This window comes from Clarias gariepinus, chromosome 12 (assembly GCF_024256425.1).
Source record: "Clarias gariepinus isolate MV-2021 ecotype Netherlands chromosome 12, CGAR_prim_01v2, whole genome shotgun sequence".
Classification (NCBI taxonomy): Eukaryota; Metazoa; Chordata; class Actinopteri; order Siluriformes; family Clariidae; genus Clarias; species Clarias gariepinus.
In genome coordinates this window covers 16,124,826-16,146,522 of record NC_071111.1, presented here as the reverse complement: position 1 = coordinate 16,146,522, position 21,697 = coordinate 16,124,826, and the positions used below count along the sequence as shown (strand labels likewise).

Below are 21,697 nucleotides of genomic sequence, written 5' to 3'. Positions count from 1 at the left end.
AAGAAAATGTATTTTCTAAACGAAAGTACATAATATTTTTTTTTTTGAATATGCTACACAAAAATATATACAATAGCTTCAGCAAAAAAGGGACAGCTCTTTCCACTATTTTAGTGGAATGGCCCTGTGGTCTCATTCTACCTGAAATACACTACTGATTTTTAAAACACACAAAAAGACATTTTTATAAATTTGCGTAATCCAAATAAAACCGAGTATCATAATATGCATATTAAAAATATTTTCCAACAGCTGATCTACAGTAACCTGCATTTCCACCAGGCCTAATATGAAACAATCAATGTTTCCATTTTTATTTAATTATTTTAAAACACATTTATCGATTGTTATGTAGATAAAAATAATTAGAAACTGATCGTTTTTCTTGTTTAAAGCAAAGGTATTTAATTTTCCAGATACTATAGCATGAAATCAATTTCATTAGTAAAAATATAAATACATTTCAAGCGACGTTAATTGAAGGAATTCCCAAGCGTCCATTAATGTAGTTTAAACAACTACATTTCCCAGGGTGAGCTCGCATTCTTTGCGCATGCGTACATTTCCTGCACAACGCGCGAATATCCCGTTTTTCTAAAATGGTGGCGTGTGGTTGTGAAAACTGCCGGTTGTTGTTTTAAACCCTGTAATATTACAAACTAGTCTCCGGTTTATAAACTAAAGGGATTTTTATTAACGTTTTTTGCGAATTGTCAAAAAAGGTGTGTATTTAAATATATTTTCGTGTTTACATATAAAATATATTTTATTACTTATCGAGGTAACTGTTTTTGGTAGTCTGTCGCTAGCTAAGAGCTAACACGCTAGTCAGAGAGAGAGAGAGAGAGATGGAACTAAATGACCGGGGCATTTAATTTGATATTTGCCTTTTAATTACAGCAGAACGTGTAGATGTTAAACGCGGCACGGGAGAGTTAGATTTCATTGCGCAGGAGTAAAGAATAAACCTGACAGAGAAGCAGGCTTGTAAGCCGGACAGGCTAGCGTAGTTAGCATGCATGCTAAGTGTCGGTGAGAGAACTGTAACGCTGTGGATAGCTGAAAAGTCGAGCTCGCGGGAAGTTAATGACGTCACTAATCAGAGACAATGTGCCGGAGTTTCATTATTAGGTCATGAAACAAACATATTTCTAATAAATATGTGATGATGGAGGAAATTTTATGCCCAAGATGGTCATTATTTTGCCTAGCCTGAGGCTTTGTATGCAGGAACTAATTAAACCATAAACTGAAGTCAAGTTTTTTAAGTTTAGTCAGACGTTAAATAAGTTTCAGTCAAGTTTAAAAATATATTTTGTTTTGGTCTTGAAGTTAGAGCAATCTGAACTAAAACTAGATACTCTAAGACTGATCTCAGTGTCAACACTGTTTCCTTTACCATAAAATCACTCGACAAACTTATAAAATTTCATAGGTTCAATGTTTACTATTACTTAAAACATTGTTTTTCAGTGTTGCTTAAAAATATGTTGTTGGTTTCTAAATGATTGCATGACTATGTTTAAATTTTAATCTTTGAGAAGATCTGTGATGGCAAAGCGGATTGCTGAGAAAGAGCTGACAGACAGGAACTGGGATCAGGAAGATGAAGGAGAAGAGGTAAGAGGATGAAAACGTGAGATGTATATGGAAGCTTCTAATTCTCTGTGGTGTATCATGAGAAGCGAAACAAAAAAAAAAAAACACTAGTCTTCAAATGTGACGTCTGTCTTGTTGCCATGCTGTAGATTTTTTTTTTTTTTTTTTTTGGGCGGGCCTGTCTGACTCAAACCAGCTTGAATAATAAATCAAAGTTAATCTTCTTGAGCTATTGAGAGGTCGGAGTAAATCATAGCCTCGTAAAAAAAAAAAAAAAAAAACAGTTCTGGAGATCAGGGAGGATGACCTTCCCATTTTTTTATTATTATTATTTTTATTTATTTGTAAAGCAGCTGCACATGTGGAGAGTCTTAACATTACTTGTGTATTTTCTTATCTCATAGTTGTAAGGTTTGCTTTGTTACAGTCTTGTCAGAATTGGATTTGTAAAAAAAATTTATGCAGATGGGTGACAAAATCACTCATGTTTTAGGGACATTTCTCTAAATTTATTTTCACTACTGATTCAGTGCAGTGTCAATAAGAGAAGGGGGAAAAACCAAGATCCCTTCCTTGTTTTGCAATCCAAGTTAATTTGTAATGGGAATGAAAAAAGAACCCTGTATTGCATATTTTTAAAAAGTCAACAAATTATTCAGTTATAAAAAGAATAACTTGTTGCCGCTTGAAACTTTGAATTTACAAGTATTTTGATGATGGTGCACTATAAAGAAATATGATTAATCGGCCATCAACGGTAATATTTAAAAAATAAGACTATTTTAAAAAATAAGACTATTTTAAAAATATTTATAAAGGCACATTTATTTTGTAAACATAAAGTGTGCAAAAATGCAATAAAAAAAAGACTTCCACGGAAGTAACCAAATGACATTTTTCTCCCTATTAATGCCTAATGAAACAAGGGTACATGTGCAGAGAAAACACTTAGAAGGAACAAAAACACAGACGGCGTTGTAGAACAACCAAGACAGTTCTTTTGTTAAATCTCTTTGAGTTCAGCACAGCTTGCTCTTTTTGTCTGTTGGGTATTTATTCTGTGTGAAAATAGAAAAGGAAAAAGTCTGTATAGCTTGTAGCAACAAGTAAATAACATGGAGCATCTCTCTCTAAGGTTGCTTGCAGCTAATTATTTGTATAATAACATTCTGAATGAGAAACACATGGTTCATGAGAGTTTCTCTTTTGAATTTTCACTGCTTAACAGAGACCATGATCATTATGCAAACACCAGAAGTTATGCAAATTTTGTGACCATTATAATTTCAGCACACAGCCAAATTGCTGCAGCAGAGCAAAAATAAGGAGTGGAATGAGTTTGTGGTGGTTGCCATTATGCTTTGCTATGTGATGCTTTGTTAAAAAACAAAATGATTTTGTTTTAAAAAAACTATCTTTGCAGGCACATTTTATGCTTGCAGCCTTCCTTGCCGTTGTGATATGTCAGTGCAAGCATTTCAGAAGACCTTTTTATCATTTTCATAATCAAGTTGCTGCCTACAAATATTTACTATCACTTGTTAACAGAATACAGGTTTAAAACCCCTGTTTAGACAGTTGGGTCATACTTTAAAACCCGAGCAATCCCCAGGATGCACACCCAGAAATGATGGTTGCTTCCAGTGAAAACAGGGAGGATGTGGAGCTTACTCGATCTTCAGTAGGTCTAGACTAGTGCTGGATACAGAACAAAACTGAAACCAGATGCATCCAGCAATAACTTAACAGCCTACTGCATACTTGAATATAATATGTTTAACACACAAGCACTTACCAGCAAAAAAATCCTCTAATGTGTTTAAAAAAGATTTTTTTGGTAATATTGCCAGTTCATTAGCTTTTTTTCCTTGAATTATAATATTTTTTCTCCCATATTACCCAGCTCTATGAGATGCAAACTGTTTTTGCAGTATCCACACTTAACTCTGTAATTCTCTCGAATTCTCTCTATTAGGCAGGAACGTTTTCAACTGCAAGTGAGGAAGTGATGAAAAACCGAGCCATTAAGAAAGCAAAGCGTCGAAATCTTTCCTCAGAGGTAATCAAGATGCTGTGTTTTTGAGACTTTCTCAGAGTTTGTGTCTATTATATATCTTTATTTTCTGCTTTATTATCTAGATGTTAGTTAAATATAACGGTGTAGTGTTAGTTATCTATATAGACAGACTATCAAAAGATAGTCGTTTTGTACACTAAAAGTGGGTCAAACACAAACCCCTTAAGCTTTCTTTTTTTATACCGCACACATTATTATTTACTCTCTTATTTGTATTCAGTAATAATACGTTCATTTTAAGTATAAATAATAGTTTTTATTTAAACATTTAAGAAACATCATATACATGCTGAAGCCTGTGTTAGTATATAGTGTATATGATGTGCTTAGAGCCGAAGTGTGTGATTTAGTTCATTCAGACCATGGGGCTGGAATATTAATTATAAATGAATTCTGTATTTTTGCCTTAGGGAGAGAGTGGAGGAGCTTTTAAAAGCTTTAAGGGTTTCGCTCTGACCCCATCAGCTCCAGTGTCTGGAGGATCGTTCTCTGCATTTGGGAATGGGGATGGATTTAAACCCCTGTCTTCACTGACCAACGGCAGTGCTGCATCTGTCACCCCAACTTTTGGTGGTTTCAACTCCCCTTCCACTGCCAAGGCAAACACTGGTGGGTGAGCCATGTTGTGCATTTTGTTAAGGGGAAAGTTATTGAGAGTTTAACTAGAGAAAAGTCTCTTATTATTTATTAAGTTGAGTACATTGAGTTGTGTATATCGTATCACATCATATAGATATCATCATTAATATGATGAATAATCACAGCGCATTGTCAAACCTTACCCTTGAGTACAGTTACAGTGAATCTGAAACTTTCCTGTCCATTACATATGCTTACTGCAAAGTGTTTTTTATTTTTTATTGCAACAATATTTGAGAGATAGAGAGAAAATCTGGTGAATTTCATGAATTACTTAAATAACTTAACTGTATCCGGGTTTAATTAAAATGCAGGTTCTGTATGTTCCAGTATATTTTCCCAAAAGAGTTGTAGGTTGGTAAATAAATAAGAATAAATAACATGAAAAAAACCTCTGAAGATTTTTTAAAATAAAATACAACAAAGCTGAATAACACCTTTTGTTCTTTTTTTATATATACAAAGTAAATTTATGGCTAATGGAGTTGAATAAGCAGGTGGAGTGTGTATGTGTGTGTTGCTGTTTTGTTGAATGGATTACAATAGGCTGATTTATTTTTTTTAAATAGCCTTTTTGTTGCTGGGTAAATAACTTGACATGTCTATCAGAGACAGTGAGAAGGATAGGACAAGCATTTGCTCCTATTCACTCTCCCCTTCTCATTCTCTTGTGTGTGTAAATGCATCACTATACTATTCAGTGCAGTCATGCTCATTGTTCCTCCTCTTCCCTCAGGCACCTCATCATCCAATGGCCCAGCCTCCTCCTCCTTAGACAGAGGTGACATCATGGCCAACGGCTCCTCCCCCAGCCTGCCTGTGTTCTCTGGAGGAAGCAGCAGCAGCAGCAGCAGTAAGGAGTACAAACGGCAGCTCACAGCCCTCAATTGCTCTGTGCGAGACTGGATCACCAAGCATGTGAATGACAACCCGCTGTGCGACCTCAACCCCATCTTTCGCGACTATGAGCGGCACCTGAGTACCATCGAGAGCAAGTACGGCAGTGGTGCAGCAGGGGAGGAGCAGCAGCCAGGGAAAAAGACCACCACAAACACACCATCGTCCTCCTCCAGCAGTAACGTTACACCGGCTGCTCCTGCTTTGTTCTCATTCAGTAAGAACAAGGACAGTGCTACTCCTGAGAAAAACTCTGTTCCTCCTGGCGTTACATTCAACTTTGGCCAGAAGCTGGACAGCTCCGTGCTGAGCTCAATCAAGTCTGCAGGAGCTTCCGGGTTTTCGTTTTCTAGCACCACCAACTCCTCCACCACCGCGTCTCTGTTTGGTGCAGCAAGCACAGGCTCTTCTGCAGGCACCTTCTCTTTTACTGCAGCCAAGACTGAGGCAGCCAGTAACAGCCAGGCAGCAGGTAAACACTTTGACAGATGCGGTCCTTCAGATACTTAAGGCAAACCTGTACATCGCCAGCTCTTAGCGGAGAGAACCATGCCGTGCTTGTCTGACAAATCCCTGACTGAGGCTTGATTTTACAGTAGAATTTTATATTGAAGCTGTATGAAGATTTTTTACACACGTAACACGCTTTTTGCAGCAGATTCTTTATATAAAATATATAATTTGCAAGTGCCAATAAGTGCAGTGAATGTGCACCATGTTCATCTGTTCTTGGTCAACATTAAGAGAATTTTATCTTAAATAAAAACAAACAAATATGAAAATATTGGCATTTTAAATTCTAATTCTAAATTTTCATTTTACATTATAAATGCTTATGTTTATATTTACATATTGTTTAAATAACCAGACCAACCTGCAGACCAGTTGAAGAGGACAAACTTAAGTGTCAGTTTAATATAACGATTGCACACCTTATAGGATTAGGATTATTGCACATGAATTCTACCAATGGTTGGTATGGTTCCTTTAGACGGAAAAAAATATATATGTTAATTCTAAAGGGAGTGGTATTTTGGAGTAATGTAGTTCATCACCAGAGCTCATCCAGAAACAGCCAGGTTGAGATCCTGTGGGAGACCCTCGTCTGGTAATTTTAGACAAATACATCAATTGAGAATATTATTTTGAAAGAATGGTGTTTTCTCCAGCACCAGGGTAAACTGTAAAATCTATACCAAAGCTTGTGTGAGACAGGAACTGATGGTTTTTCCTTTAATGTGTCACTTAGCTGTGACCCAGTCTGTAAAAATCTGGCTAAAGTCGTATAGTGTGATTTATTGAATTCTACATCAAATCATATTTTATTTTATGTAGAAAACAATGAATCTTAAAAAAAAAAAAAAACTTTAGCTGGTACCAGGGTTTTCACAGATGAGTCACAAATAGTCATAAAGCATGCAGGTTTGTGTTGTGTGCGCGTTAGACAGATATGGTGATGTAACGAAAAAAAAGGACCCCTTCATCGAAAAGGACATTTCATCGATTATTGAAAAATTATGTTCCAGCACTAATATAAAAAGAGAGCTGAAAGATTTTATTAATCAACTGAGCTTATGTACAATTTAAGATTTAAGTTAATATGATCATCTTATTAGTCATTAATTCTCTTTCTTCTGAGATGGCTTTCAGTGCCCCCTATGGCAATAAACGAGGCTTTAATAATAATAGGCATTTCATCAAAGACAAATTATATATAAGAACATAAGTTCTTCTCTTGAGGATCAGCTTTGATCTTAAAATAATTATGATCTTCTAGCCCAGTATTTGGTTTTGTTAAATGAATGCAGGCATATCAAGGAAAGAATGAATACTTTTTATTTTGTGGTGTTTGATTGCTTGTCCTTTTTCTCTGCAGATGAGAATGGAGCTGATGAAGAATCAGAAGAGCCTCCAGTGCCCGTAGTTAGAGAAATCAAGGAGAAGGATGCTTTCTACTCTAAAAAGTACCCTATAATTTACTTCCCCTTTTTTTTAAATGCATCATTCAGAATGGATTTGGTCATTGATTACACATTCTATTACTGTAATATTCATTTTTCTCTACATATTACAGGTGCAAACTGTTCTATAAAAAGGAAAACGAGTTCAAGGAGAAAGGAGTTGGTACACTGCATTTGAAACTGGTCTCTGAGGACAAGCTGCAGCTCCTAGTGCGGGCAGACACAAACCTGGGTAAAACGCTCTACTGATCAAATAAATATGAAATTTTTTATGATTTAAGCACTAAAACAGTGGTGATAAAAAAAGCCCCCCCCCCCCCCCCCCCCCCAGTCAGACTGAAAGTCATGAAATAAGTGATGCAAGGCATGAGACCGCCCTTAAAAAGGATGCGTGATGCAGAAATGCAGAAAACAACATAACTTAAGAAGGCAGCCGAATATTATAACTGGGCGCAGTGCGGCACAGTGTGTGGAATTGAAAGTGTGGTGGGTGTTCAACCTGTGTTCAACCACAGTAAGAGAATGTCATTTCCCCCTGGTGGACATTTAAAGCAATGCAGCCACTTTTGGACCACAAGTCTCACGTTTTGTTTGAGCAAAAAAAAAAATTATATGTAATAAATTTATTATTCATATTTATTGTTTAGAGATTTATATTACACAAATATTTTCGTCCACATTTTAACCAATTTGCATTTGCACACTGATGTAGGACTACTGAGATTTAATTTACACAGGCATTTTGCATGCTTCATGAATACCATTAGTTAAAATAAAATGTACAGTGTTGGGTGGTTATGCAATTATTTTGGCTATAAATGCCGGGTGAAATCTTGTTCATCTTATATGGACCTGGTTTTTAATTGTCCTGTCAAAAAAAATTAAAAGGAGAAAATGGCACCTGCTCACTTTTGCAATAACATATGCTAACTGCAATAACATATGCTAACTGTGTCTGAATTGAAAATACTTTCTGAGCCATTTGTAGTTTTATTTTTAAAGCCTGTCATGAATCAGGGTGGAACAATGGTATGCTAAACAATGTGGTTTATTTATTTTTGGACAGCTGCTGCTGTAGAGCTGATTGGCATAATTCGCAGCATTTACGTGTGATCAGTGTAAAGTTTTACTGGAAAGAGTAGCAGAATCCTCTGGTTTTTATGGCATTGACACCAATATTGTAATTGGTAGACTGAGAGCTGTGGCTCCCATGGAAATAGGTATTCCAATTGATGCCATAGCTGCAGTTGCCATGTATCTTAAAAAAATCAATCAATAAATAAATAAATAATCCAAATATAAAAACACCCACATTCTGTTTGCCATTCCATATTTTTGCCTTTTATGTCTGACAGGTCGTAGGCTTTGAAGATAAAAATGCCGTTGGCTCCGAAAGCATTTTCATAAGACTTTTTCTGACACAGTGCAAATATGGAGAAAGTGCTGTTTTCTTCTTTAAATCTTGTGGTGGTAGTTAATTAATAATTAGAAAAAAGTAAGTCTAAAAACACAGAGTAACTATAAAAAACATTACTAGTAAGTACAAGTAAGGCAATACAATAGGCGTTGGGCTACTGACCGGAAGGTCACTGGTTTAAACCCCCAGCATCACCAAGTTGCCACTTAATCATTGATTGCTCAGATGTTAAAAAAAATAAATAAATAAAATTTAAAAAAAAAAGAGCGATAAAAAAATTTAAGTCGCTCTGCCAAATGCTCAAACGATTCCTGGCGAATGCAGCTAAATATTTGGGCAGTGGTAGCTCAGAGGGCTAAGGCACTAAGTTACTGATCGGGAGGTCAGTGCCTCAAGTCCCCAGCTGGTTGCCATTGTTGGGCAGCATCGGGACGGGGGTGCTGGCAAGCCCCTTAACCCTGTCTGCTCCAGGGGCGTTGTATCATGGCTGAGCTTGCACTCTGCCCCCAGGTACGCTAGGATATGCGAAAAAAGAATTTCACTGCGCAGTAATGTATATGTGACAAAAAAAGGCTTATTTTACCAGTTTAATTAGAATTTAGAGCCCAGGGTTTCATGTAAAATTTGGGAATGTAAATTTATCTATATATTTACCTTTAATGTACCTATATTTTTTTATATTTAGACTTCCCACATTTAAAGAAACTATCAAACCTAGCTGAATCTCATAAGCGGTACATTGTTTAATAAGTTTTTAATGCTTTAAATAACAAGAAAGTTACTTGTTCTACACACAGATGACAGTTCCAGTTAAAATACTGACAAAAAGTTATTGAATATATAAAACGGGAGTTATCTAATAAATTGTTGTGACTATGTCAAATTGACCAAAAATTTGTTTCTTTTCTCCAGGTAACATTCTGTTAAATATCATGGTTCACTCTTCCATGCCATGCACACGGACAGGGAAAAACAACGTCATGGTGGTGTGTGTGCCAAATCCCCCTGTGGACGACAAGAACGCCAGCACCCCCGTACCAATGCTGATCCGCGTTAAAACAGCAGAGGACGCTGACGAACTGCACAAACTTCTGCAGGAGAAGAAAGCGTGAGCGTCCTCCTCCCTGTCACAGACTCCTTAACCCCCCTCCCACCCCTGTAACGTACATGTCACGTATTGCCTGAATGTGGTTTGCACGGCTGTATGACAACACACACACACACACACACATACACCTGACTCATGCTTATCCTTGTCCATTTGAGCAGTCTTGACCTGCATGCCAGCACACATCCTTTGTGAGCATTGGCAACAAATCGATTCAGATACTGTGAAATCCTTTGCGTAAAAATGCTGGTTGAGTTTGATGGTTGCGTTTGAAATCAAACAGTACATGCTGCTTACACCCTAAAGTAAACTAAAGTGAGGCTACAGGGTGTAAAAGCCTGCATTCTGAACATTCCATCAGGTTTTTTTTTTTTTTCGCTGCTATAATTAAACAGATAAGGGTGAAGCTGAGGAACTCTTTTTATTAATCTAGGATTTTGTGCAGATTAAATAAATTAGATTTAAAATTAGAGTTCTGCTTTATACTTGGACCTTCCTGATAAAAGAATTAATTTAGGGAGGAATTAAAAGTATTCAACTGGCTTAATGCCCTCCTCTTCCCAAAAACATAAACGTGTATGGGACATTTATAACTCACAAAGAATCCTTTATTTTCTTAAATTTTTAAGTTTTTTTTTTTTTTTTGCTAATTATTTGATTGGAGGCATGCAGGCAGATAGATATTAATGTTTTAACTTGTACGAGGCCTGAATAAAGTATTTGTTTTTATGTGTTGCTCAAGGTGTTTGCTGTTATTAATATTTATTTTGAACGAGTTCTCTGGTCCTATAGAGTGCTTGGTGTAAATGAGTTCTGTAAACTTCCATCCATAAACAACAAAACATCATCTACGGCATTATCAAGACTGCAAGTAAATGAGCTTCCTAGTGTAACTGTCTTAAGTGAATCTTTGTAAAAAAAACAGTTGTTTATACAGTTGTGTTCAAAACAATAGCAGTCCAACATCAGTTACCAGATCAATAATTGTTTTTGGGAGAAATTATATTTCTCCATGGTAAATATTTTACTTGTGAGTGTAGTGGAGTAATAGAAAATCAACAGACCCAACAGTCATGAATGGATGCACCTGATTCTGTGTAATTAAATCATTAATTGAAAAGGGGCGTGTTCAAAATAATAGCAGTGTGGAGTTCAATTGGAGAGGTAAATTATTTAAATACAGAAAAAAATAGAGGTAAATACAGAAAAGTTTGTCCTGTGCATTTCTCTCTAAAAATCTGAGTAAAATGGGTCGTTCCAGACATTGCTCAGAAGAACAGCGTACTTTGATTCAAAAGTTAATTAGAGATGGGAAAACATACAAAGAAGTGCAGAAAATGATAGGCTGCTCTGCTAAAATGATATCAAATGCTTTAAAATGGAGACCAAAACCAGAAAGACGTGGAAGAAAACGGAAAACTACCATTCGAATGGATCGAAGAATAACAAAATTGGCAAAGACTCAGCCAATGATCAGTTCCAGCATGATCAAAAAAGATCTAAAGTTACCTGTGAGTACTGTTACTATTAGAAGGCGGCTATGTGAAGCCAAGCTATCAGCAAGAAGCCACCGCAAAGTCCCATTGTTGAAAAAAAGACATGTGCTGAAGAGGTTACAGTTTGCCAAAGAACACATTGAAAGGCCTAAAGAGAAATGGCGCAATATTTTGTCAACTGATGAAAGCAAGATTGTTCTTTTTGGGTGTAGAGGCCGCAGACGGTTCGTCAGGTGACCCCCAAACACAATTTAAGCCACAATACACTGTGAAGACTGAAGTATGGAGGCACAAGCATCATGATATGTGGATGCTTCTCATACTATGGTGTTGGGCCTATTTATCACATTTCAGGGATCATGGCTTAATTTGAGTACATCAGAATAGTTAAAGAGGTCATGTTGCCTTATGGCGAAGAAGAAATGCCCTTGAAATGGGTGTTTTAACCAGACAACGACACACCAGTAAGCGAGCAGCATTTTGGTTCCAGACCAACGAGATTGACGCTATGGAGTGGCAGCCAAATCCCCCTTAATCAAATAGAAAACATGTGGGCTGACATTAAAAATGCTGTTTCTGAGGCAAAACCAAGAAATGCAAAGGAATTGTGGCGTGATTGTTGTCACAGATGTTAAGCAGTTCTCAGAAAACATGGTTATACAACTAAATATTGGTTCAGAGATGCACAAGAAAGATTAAACTTCAAGCATGTTTGTTTAAACGGTAAATTCAGCACTTTGTAAAGATGAATGATGACACTGCTATTTTTTTTAACAGACTAATATTTGTTTTGTAAAATAAAAAAAATTGCACATTTTTCTTTATGTTGTGATTCAGAATAGAATGTGCAGGGTGTCCAATGCATTATGTGATTTAAATTAAAAATCAATATATCGATATACACCTTTACTCACTTTATTCAACACACTGCTATTATTTTAAACACAACTGTATTTGGTTTTAATTTGTTGTTTTTCTAAAGTGACCTTTGTAACGCCTTAGAATACGAGGCATGCATTCAGTAGCACCAAATACATATTGCAGCTTTGTTAACTCGCAAATAAATCAAAGTGAAAAATACTTAAAGCTTTCGTTGTCACATAAGGTTGTGTTGCTGTGCACTAATCGCTTGTTGCTACCATTTTATAAATGTGGTATGATACAAAACTCATAACACCCTCTGAGATAGAAGCCGTTTCAGTAACTGCAATGTGTTTTAACAACTAGTACTGTATTAGTTACATTTGTGTATGCTAATGTTTGCTTGCTTACTTTTATACCTGGCTCTGTGTTCACAATATTATTATTATTTTTCATATGCCAGAACTAACCACTAAATGCCTTGAGCAGCAAAATGCAATACAACTTTTTCTCCAAGTTCTATTGAAAAAGAAAAAATGCAACCTGGGCTAAGCAATGACATTTTAAGTCGTATGACTCAGATGGCTATTCATGAGTACTTGGTATATTGTATGTGCGTAAATTATAATGCACAATGATTTGATTTAATTATTGTTATTACTGATGAATTAAAGTGAGTTTTAAGCATAGGCAAGAAAAGTTGGATCTGATGAATGATCATGACGACTGGCAGGACTTAATAATGACTATGAAATTTAAAGGAATCATATTCTTGGCTTCTTTCATTCATTAACTCATTGTGAGATAATATTGTGTAACTTATGTATTCTCATAAGTTTTTAAAATACAATATTTAAAAAGCATAAGGAGGCTGCTGTTTTTTAATCTTTGCTCATTTGCATATGTATGGGACTTCTAGACACAGCCACTGAAGATTCCTTGTATAAACCAAACATTCATAATTAAAACAGTTCACTTTTGGATGTAGATCTCCAATAAAAGATGCAATTGAAAAACTAATTTGGGTGTTGCCTGTTAGTTCATGCATTAAAAAAAAGAGCTACCCAGTCCAGATACAGTAGTGTTCAAAATAATAGCAGTTCAACATCAGTAACCAGACCAATAATTGTTTTTGGGAGAAATTATATTTCTTCAGGGTAAATATTTTGCATGTAGGTGTAGTGGAGTAATAGAAAACCAACAGACCCAACAGTCATGACTTGCATGCACCTGAGTCTGTGTAATTGAATCATTAATTGAAAAGGGGCGTGTTATGCGTGCCTTATACCGAAGAGGAAATGCCCTTGAAATGGGTGTTTCAACAAGGCAACGACCCCAAACACAACAGTAAGCGAACAGCATCTTGGTAGACTTTTTTAATCTACTCTTGGTAGATTAACGTTATGGAGTGGCCAGCCCAATCCCCAGACCTAAATACAATAGAAAACATGTGGGCTGACATTAAAAATGCTGTTTCTGAGGCAAAACCAAGAAATGCACAGGAATTGTGGCGTGTGGTACAATTATCACAGATGTGAAGCAGTTGTCAGAAAGCATGGGGTTATACAACTAAATATTAGTTCAGAGATGCACAAGTAAGATTCAACTTCAAACTTTTTTGTTTAAACAGTAAATTCAGCACTTTGTAAAGATGAATGATGACTGCTATTTTTTTGAACAGACTAATATTTTTCTTCAGCAACAATTATCGTCAACCATTATTACTTGTCAATTAGATACCAGTAAACAGGTGACAGGATCATGGGCACCCAAGGCTCATACATGCCTGTTGGGAGCAAAGGCCAGACCGTCCAGTCCGATCGCACAGAAAAGACAATGTAGCACAAATTACTGGGAAAAAAAAGTCACTGCTGGTTAAAAACCAGATTTTAATCCAATCGAACATCCGTGGGATGCGCTGGACAAACAAGACAGATACATGGAGGCTTCTCCCCACAACCCACAGCACCCTAAGGAATCCCCCTAACATCCCAGTGAAAGACACCACGGCACACTGCCAGAGGTCGTGTGGGGGTCATGCCCGATTGACCAGAGCTGCTTTGGTGGCACAAGGAAAACCTACAGCATATTAAACTGTTTTAATGTTACGGCTGATTAGTGTGTTAGGCAAAAAAATGACCTAGAAGCTGTGGTATGGAGAGCCCACTTAAAGACATGGCCTAAATGATCTGCTGCCAGATAAAAGATCTCACCTTCAGAGGTCTTGCTGAATGTCTCAGTAGTGTCAGAGCTCCTTTAGGCAGCCCAACGGGGACCTGCATCATACAATATAAGGCAAGTGGGTTTAGTGTCATCAGTCAGGGACACATAAACCCATCACACTCAGATATAGCTTACAGCCAGGGTTCATAGACCATTTTTTTTCTTATTGTCGTCACTCATTTTCCATACCCCTTTATCCTGTATACAGGGGCCTGGAGCCTATCCCAGGACACGTAGGGCACGTGACGGGACAGGGTGCCAATCCATCACAGAACCCGGACCCGGGAGGTGCAACGCCACAGTGCTAACCACTAAGCCACCATGCCACGCCATTTCATTCTATGCAATCAAATTATTATTGGGCTGCACATAAGCTAAATCTTGCATCAGAGCTGGTAAGCCCAAGGGTGTGATAAATCTGTTTAAACACTAGCTAAAACTCAAATGTATCATGGTAGAAAAAACAGCACTACACTGCATCAACTAAACCTGTGTCCCTGCGACCACTGGTGCTGCACTTACTGTACATATTTACATACTGTCTGAAAACCCTTTCTTCATTTAAATTCTCTGTATACAAGTTAAAATCTAATCAAGATCTAGCCTGACTTAAACAGTTTTCTTCTTCACGCTGGACTCCAGTTTACTTTACGGGAAGTGTAAGATCTCAAGATTCATTAGTTATGATGGCATTATGAGCTCAGTCACACAGTAACAGTCCAGCTTGAGATAGATGGTTTTCAGTATTAGTGTTTCCCCAGTAAGTATGGTAGCAGAAAGACCCATACCATTTATTTGATTTGTTTTGTGCTTTTAACAGACAAAGTGTTAAAGAATTCCTGGTGTAGATTTAAACCAGAGGTGACGGTGGCGAGGAAAAACACTCTGGGATGAAACCTTGAGCAGGAAGAAACCTTGAGAAGGAAAGCCATTGATTACAAATCATTACTCATTCACATATAACTCATACAGTGGTGTGAAAAACTATTTGCCCCCTTCCTGATTTCTTTTTCTTTTGCATGTTTGTCACACTTAAATGTTTCTGCTCATCAAAAACCGTTAACTATTAGTCAAAGATAACACAAGTAAACACAAAATGCAGTTTTTAAATGAAGGTTTACGTTATAAAGGGAGAAAAAAAAACTCCAAATCTACATGGCCCTGTGTGAAAAAGTGATTTAAACAATCAGTATGAGCATATGGTGAATAAGAGTCCTGGAATAAACTCAGGATAGTTTTTATGATCTGGTACATGAACACTAAACACACCAATATCAGCCTAAATGATCTGAACTTTTTGGTCATTACTTCAAATCACCAACCTCTTTTTATTTATTTATTTATTTGTACTGTTTCATTTTTCATTTCCTGTTGTGAAACATTATCAGTGTCCATGTATTTACTATACTATAAATAGCACTCACCGTGTAATGACAGTCTACCCATTAAACTTCTTGATTGTAAATACGTTTACATGGATTACCTTTTTCTCTTTAAAAGCAACAAAACCTGTTTAATTTAGTATCAGGCGGCGTTTAATCAGCTCTAGCAATTAAAAAAAATTAACAGCACAGCAAGGAAAGATTATTTTTGTACTTGCTTGCATAGTTAAGACAATATACAGTAATGTGCAAATATTATTATCAGTGTCATCCTTTTAAATGCTTAATAATAATAATAATAATAATAATAATAATAATAAATCATGTAAAATCAGTGTTTTTTTGCTGAATGAGCAAAAAAAAAAAAGATGCAAAGAGCACAATACTGTGCATCATTGTTAAATAAATATTGTTAAAATGGATAATCTAATGTGCTTGGAACTAACAGTACATCTCTTATACCTGCCTCTAACTCTGACACTGAGACACAAGGTGGAGCCAAACAGCTGTCCAACAAACACCTGTCTTACTACACTCAAGTAGATGAAGCTGAAGAATAAGTACGATTGCATTCAGAAACAAGACAAACAAATTTGTTGTATATTTTTAAAATATAAATTACCCCAAACATTGTCTCATCTCATCCTCTATACCACTTAATCCTGTATAAAAGGTTACAGAGGACCTGGAACGTATCCCAGGAGACTCAGGGCATGAGGGGTGGGGGTACACAGACACACTACGGGCAAATTGGAAACGGGCAATTAGCCTAATCTGCATGTCTTTGGACTGTGGGAGGAAATAGGAGTACCCGGCAGAAACCCATCATGCACAGAAGAACATGCAAACTCCATGCACACAGAGGCAGAAATCAAACCTGGCTGGGAATTGAACCGGGAACCTGGAGGTGCAAGGCGACAGTGCTAACCACAAAGCAATCTGTTTTCGTACTAACTTATCAATTGTTAGTATTCACCGCAAGATTGTTAGTATTAGTTAGTATCAAAATAATAGCAGTACAATGTGACTAACGAATGTGACACAGAATAATCCAGGTTTTTAGTATATTTTTATTGCTACATGGCAACCAAGTTACCAGTAGTTGCAGTAGATTCTCAGAAAACAAACAAGACCTATTATTCTGTAATATGATATGCACGCTCTGAAGGCTATGCAGTTGAGCAATTAGTTGAAAGGGGTGTGTTCAAAAAAATAGCAGTCTGGCATTCAATCAGTGAGGTCATCAATTTTGTGAAAAAACAGTTGTAAATCAGGTGGCCCCTATTTAAGGATAAAGCCAGCACTTGTTGAACATGCATTTGAAAGCCTGAGGAAAAAAAAAAAAGAAAGCCCAAGGAAAATGGGTCGTTCAGAAGAACGGCGTACTTTAATTAAAAAGTTGATAACCTATAAAGAGGTGCAAAAAACTATGGGCTGTTTACTGTTACTATTAGAAGACGGCTGTCTGAACCTACTGTAATCTATTTTCAAGAAGCCCCCGCAAAGTCCCTCAGTTAAAAAAAGGCATGTGCAGAAGAGGTTACAGTTTGCCAAGGAACACATCAACTGGCCTAAAGAGAAATGGAAGAACATTGTGTGGACTGATGAGAGTAAAATTGTTCTTTTAGGGTCCAAGGGCCACAGACAGTTTGTGAGACGACCTCCAAACTCTGAATTCAAGCCACAGTACACAGTGAAGACAGTGAAGCATGGTGGTGCAAGCATCATGATATGGGCATGTTTCTCCTACTCTGGTGTTGGGCCTATTTATCGCATACCAGGAATCATGGATCAGTTTACATATGTCAAAATACTTGTAGAGGTCATGTTGCCTTATGCCGTAGAGGACATGCCCTTGAAATGGGTGTTTCAACAAGACAATGACTCCTTGCCACACATAAAAACAGTAAAAACCTGTGGTCATACAACTTAATATTAGTTTAGTGATTCACAGGATTGCTAAATAGTTTTGAGTTTGTACAGTAAACGGCAGACACTGCTATTTAGTGCTTAAAATTATAACTGTTGTACCCCAAAAGGACCATCCTGCAGGAAAACCATAAAACATAAGTAAAAAAAATGGGTCACACTATATGACTATTGCTATGACGTTTGCATGAGGATGCAGAATGATGTGTGTGAACCAGTGTGTGAACATAATAAAGCATAAAACATTTTCAGCTCCTAGCTTTGGTGCTTGTGTGTCTAATGTACAGTAAATAAAGGCACTGATTAACTGATTATGGGAAAGTAAAGAAAGCGGTGGACACAATTCACCTGGTGTATATTTGATGTAAGACCTCGCTCTAACGATAAGTTTCCTTAATCACATCATACATGAAAGGAATTTACGTCACTTGCGTGACATTTTTATTTAAAACAACATACAACTGAGCAGCTGGGGATTAATAGTGTGACAGCGGCAGCTTGGCAGCTTTGGGATTTGTACACAATCCCCCAACCAGTGGCTTAACGTCAGTCAGTGGAAGACCTTTTTGTGTGGTTTTTTTTTTTATTTTTTAAATCTATAAATAAATGTGACATTATAATTACAGCTACAGCCAAGATTGTGCTCTGTATTAAGATATGAAACAATATTATAGTTTAATGTAGGCCTTATTAAAGACATGTGATCGTATCATGTGTGATTGAAAAAACAAAAACAAATGTAGAACAGGATACGCTGCCCGGCCAAAAGAATGTAGCACACTAATAATCTGTTGGATCGCCTTCAGCGTCGATTACGGCACGCTGTAGCACTGTTTTGACTTTTAATATGGTTAAGATTAGGACTCGTTTCATAATTTGAGGCCAAAAAATTTGGCTTTGTCGTCATGAAATATGACCATGCAATCAGGAAAAAACATTGACGTAATACTCTGGTCATTCAGTACATTCAGGCCGTCAGCTGACTATTTTATTGCAGCATAATGTTGCTGAGCCTGGACCTGACTAACTGAAGCAACCTCAGATTATAACACTGCCTCTAGATGCTTGTACAGTAGCCACTATGCATGATGGGCACATCATTTCATGCGCTTCCCTTCTTACCCTGACGTATGCATCACTCTGTAATAGGGTCAACTGGACTCATCACACCACATATGCAAAAAGTGATTCTTTTTACGATGCAATCTCACTATGTGTTGGAACAGTCATTCCCAAATCCTTCTCATAGTTGATGGCTGAACCCTATCCTTCCAGTTAATTCCTTAGTTGTTTTCTTTACTTGATGCAGGCCAATATTTTGATAATTTCTGAAATTTTGATATTTTCTGATATTTTTTCTGATATTAAAAATAAAAAGCTACTTACTGCCTCAGATAGGGTTTAAGGAATTATTGCAGGGGACAATTATTCATCACTGCAGTAATGATTCACTAATTAAAGGCTATTGGATGTACCAGATACCTCTCACTATAAGGCATTAATATGGTTGACTGCATGATCCATTTGTGTAGCCTGCATTTCTCCGCAATATTTTTAATGTCCTTTCCACTTGTAAATAGTTCATGAATTCATTTCTTTTTCTTTGATAATTTGTATTTCAATAAGAGGTACAGAAAATGTACAATTATTTATGGAGTAACATAAATATAGGATAAACATGCATGTTTTCTCTTAAAAAGAAAAGAAAAAAAAAACTAATACAAACAAAAATGTGGTTTTAAAGCGGTTAAAGAACAGTTTATGTACCACAAGACTTTTCTTGCAAAGAGCTTTTGATTTGGTTGACATGGGCTTCAACAGAATAATAAAGGAAGAAGAAGGAAAATAAATACAACGAAAGTGTATTGAAGCATCGAAAGAAAAATGTTGCAGACCAAGCAGGCAGCCTTTCAACTATCAAAAGGTTACTAAAGCCGCCTTCAAAGCAGTCACTAGGAATACATTCAGCTCACGACATCCAACATAATACTGACAAATCAGGTTTGTTCCTCGCTTTCTTCAAAAACACTTCATGTTCAAGGCCGATCAACTGACAGAAATGAGTTGAAACACAACAGCAATCGGAAGTAAACACTTTACAAGAGAATACAGGACTGGAGCAACAGAAAGGTGCAGAGAGAGAGAGAGTTCCTGCTCGGGTTTAAAGAATTCCTAAAACCCTCAAACATTTATGGGTTCAGATCCAACAGACAAGACAGAACAAAATGTGTGAATGTCCTGAAATGCAAAAAAAAATAACTTGAAGGGATGCCATTATTTCAACTTAAAGCTGTATTATTCATGATATTATATTGTTATATCAACTTTTTTTAGGATGTTGCAGTTATAATAATAATAATAATAATTCCAACATATGATTCTTTTTTAATTATTTTAACATGGTGGTGTAATATCCATCCATCTAGGAACCTCTGTAGTCCAACTAGGGACAGCGAGGCGACAGCGTTAACCACTAAGCCACCGTGCCACCGGTGTTGTTATATAGAGAATATATAACACCGTACAATTGATCAATAGGAATAATTCAATGATGTCCGCAGTTAGTACGCCATTCAGACATAATGGCTAATGATTGCTAATTAATTTAACGCTTCACAAGCTAATGAATGAAAAGACGTCTAAATAATAACAAAATACAAGAGAGCTATCAGGTCGATGTCGCGAGTAATTAAATCAAAATAACAACGAAAGCTAAATGTTGTGTTTCAGGGCTTCTGTAGGACAGGTGTGTTGATGAGATCTAACAGCTACAGATGGTGAATTACACAAGAAATCGATTACATCATTCTCAGGGAAACCTGCTCTTCAAACCCTTTCAGTTTCATCATCATTCAGTTGCACTTGAAACTCATTAATAAATATCACAATGAATACAAAGATCTCCAAACATACAAATGAATCAGGCCTTTTTAACAAAAAAAAAATCTACCTGTGCAGCTATTTTTCCCGCACGTTTTTTTTTTGTGTGTAGGTTGAACTTAAGACACATCCAGCATTTTCAATTCCAGACTCTTGAGTAAGGAGTACGCCATGAAACAGAATCTAGATGTCACATTAGCTGGTTAGGACGTGTTAAGGCCTAAGGATGAGGTGGGGTTTGGGGATGAGGTGGGGTAAGAGAGTGAGGTGGGGGCAAAAAGGGGGGGGATTTGGGTTGCCTTTGGAAAAAAGCACTACGCACAAATCAACAACATTGAAAGACCCAGCAGAGTCTGTTTACACGAGACTGAGAGGGTCATGGTTGGTAGATTCACTGAGTATTCTAAGCAGCAGTATATTTACAAGGAAACATTCTTTTGCATGTTTTTTTTTTTCTTTTCTTCTCTTTGATGCGTTTCCCTTTCGCTCGCAGGTGGGACGTTAGCCAGTCCTGCCATCCGAGCCTGAGCTGATCAGATGGAACGAGGCATGTCAGACGGCGGGTGTTCAGTCACTCGGGCTGTTGCGCTCGTGTCCACATACAGACTGTCACAGAAAACAGGTGGAAGAGGCACTTCTTGATTGGCTGGTTTGTTTTTAATAAGTCCTTATTTCTCACGTTTCTTCTCCTCTCCTTTAGTCAGTGATGGGTTTTTTTTTTTGTTTTTTTTGGTTCTCTGTATGGATGTGAGATGGCGCTGTTGTCTGAGGGGCCTGATGTGGAGAGGCACTTAGTCACAAGTTCTAAGGAAGTCAGCAGCCACTACATCATCAGAATAGGCTTTTGTCTCACCTCCAGAATATCTGCATAAACAATACAAAGAGTTATTTTCAAACAATGATTTGTTTCAAATGGCCCAGAATATCTAGAATGTGTGTAAGTACAGGCTGTCGTGTTGTACCTGTAGTTATCCGGTGTAAAGGAAGAGTGATGTAGGTAAGATGTGAGTAGAGCAGGAAGTAGTCCTCTGTCCTGTTCAGCTTCAGCCAGGAGCCCACGAGTGAGCGGCCAGTTCCCGAAAGAGAGCGTGAGCGAAGGTTTGTGGTGTTACACAGGTCTACACACACACACACACACACACACACACACACACACACACACACACACACACACACGCACGATGCTTGTTAGTCAACGACTTTATCGTTCATCTTTAATTGTTTTTGT

At 37.1% G+C, this 21,697-nt stretch overlaps 2 protein-coding genes across 3 annotated transcripts in view; one reads left to right on the top strand and one right to left on the bottom strand.

Moving 5' to 3' along the window:
* The first annotated feature begins 588 nt into the window (after positions 1-588).
* nup50 (nucleoporin 50) lies at positions 589-10,427 on the top strand. The gene is made up of 8 exons (XM_053508949.1): positions 589-721; positions 1,543-1,620; positions 3,575-3,658; positions 4,087-4,285; positions 5,052-5,684; positions 7,089-7,176; positions 7,287-7,405; positions 9,503-10,427. Exons 2-8 carry the CDS (start codon positions 1,552-1,554, stop codon positions 9,700-9,702), a joined length of 1,392 nt encoding a protein of 463 aa, XP_053364924.1. The 5' UTR covers positions 589-721; positions 1,543-1,551; the 3' UTR covers positions 9,703-10,427.
* An 8,076-nt stretch (positions 10,428-18,503) lies between these two features.
* The window catches only part of kiaa0930, a 37,565-nt gene continuing 34,371 nt past the window's right edge, over positions 18,504-21,697 (bottom strand). The window contains exons 9-10 of one of the 2 annotated variants that reach the window (XM_053508440.1): positions 21,432-21,587; positions 18,504-21,333 (exon numbers count right to left, since the gene is read on the bottom strand). In XM_053508440.1, coding sequence (XP_053364415.1) covers positions 21,293-21,333; positions 21,432-21,587 — 197 coding nt within the window. In that variant the 3' untranslated portion in view covers positions 18,504-21,292. Of the gene's footprint in view, positions 21,334-21,431; positions 21,588-21,697 lie in introns of those variants that run through there. The other variant, XM_053508441.1, reaches the window with a different exon arrangement.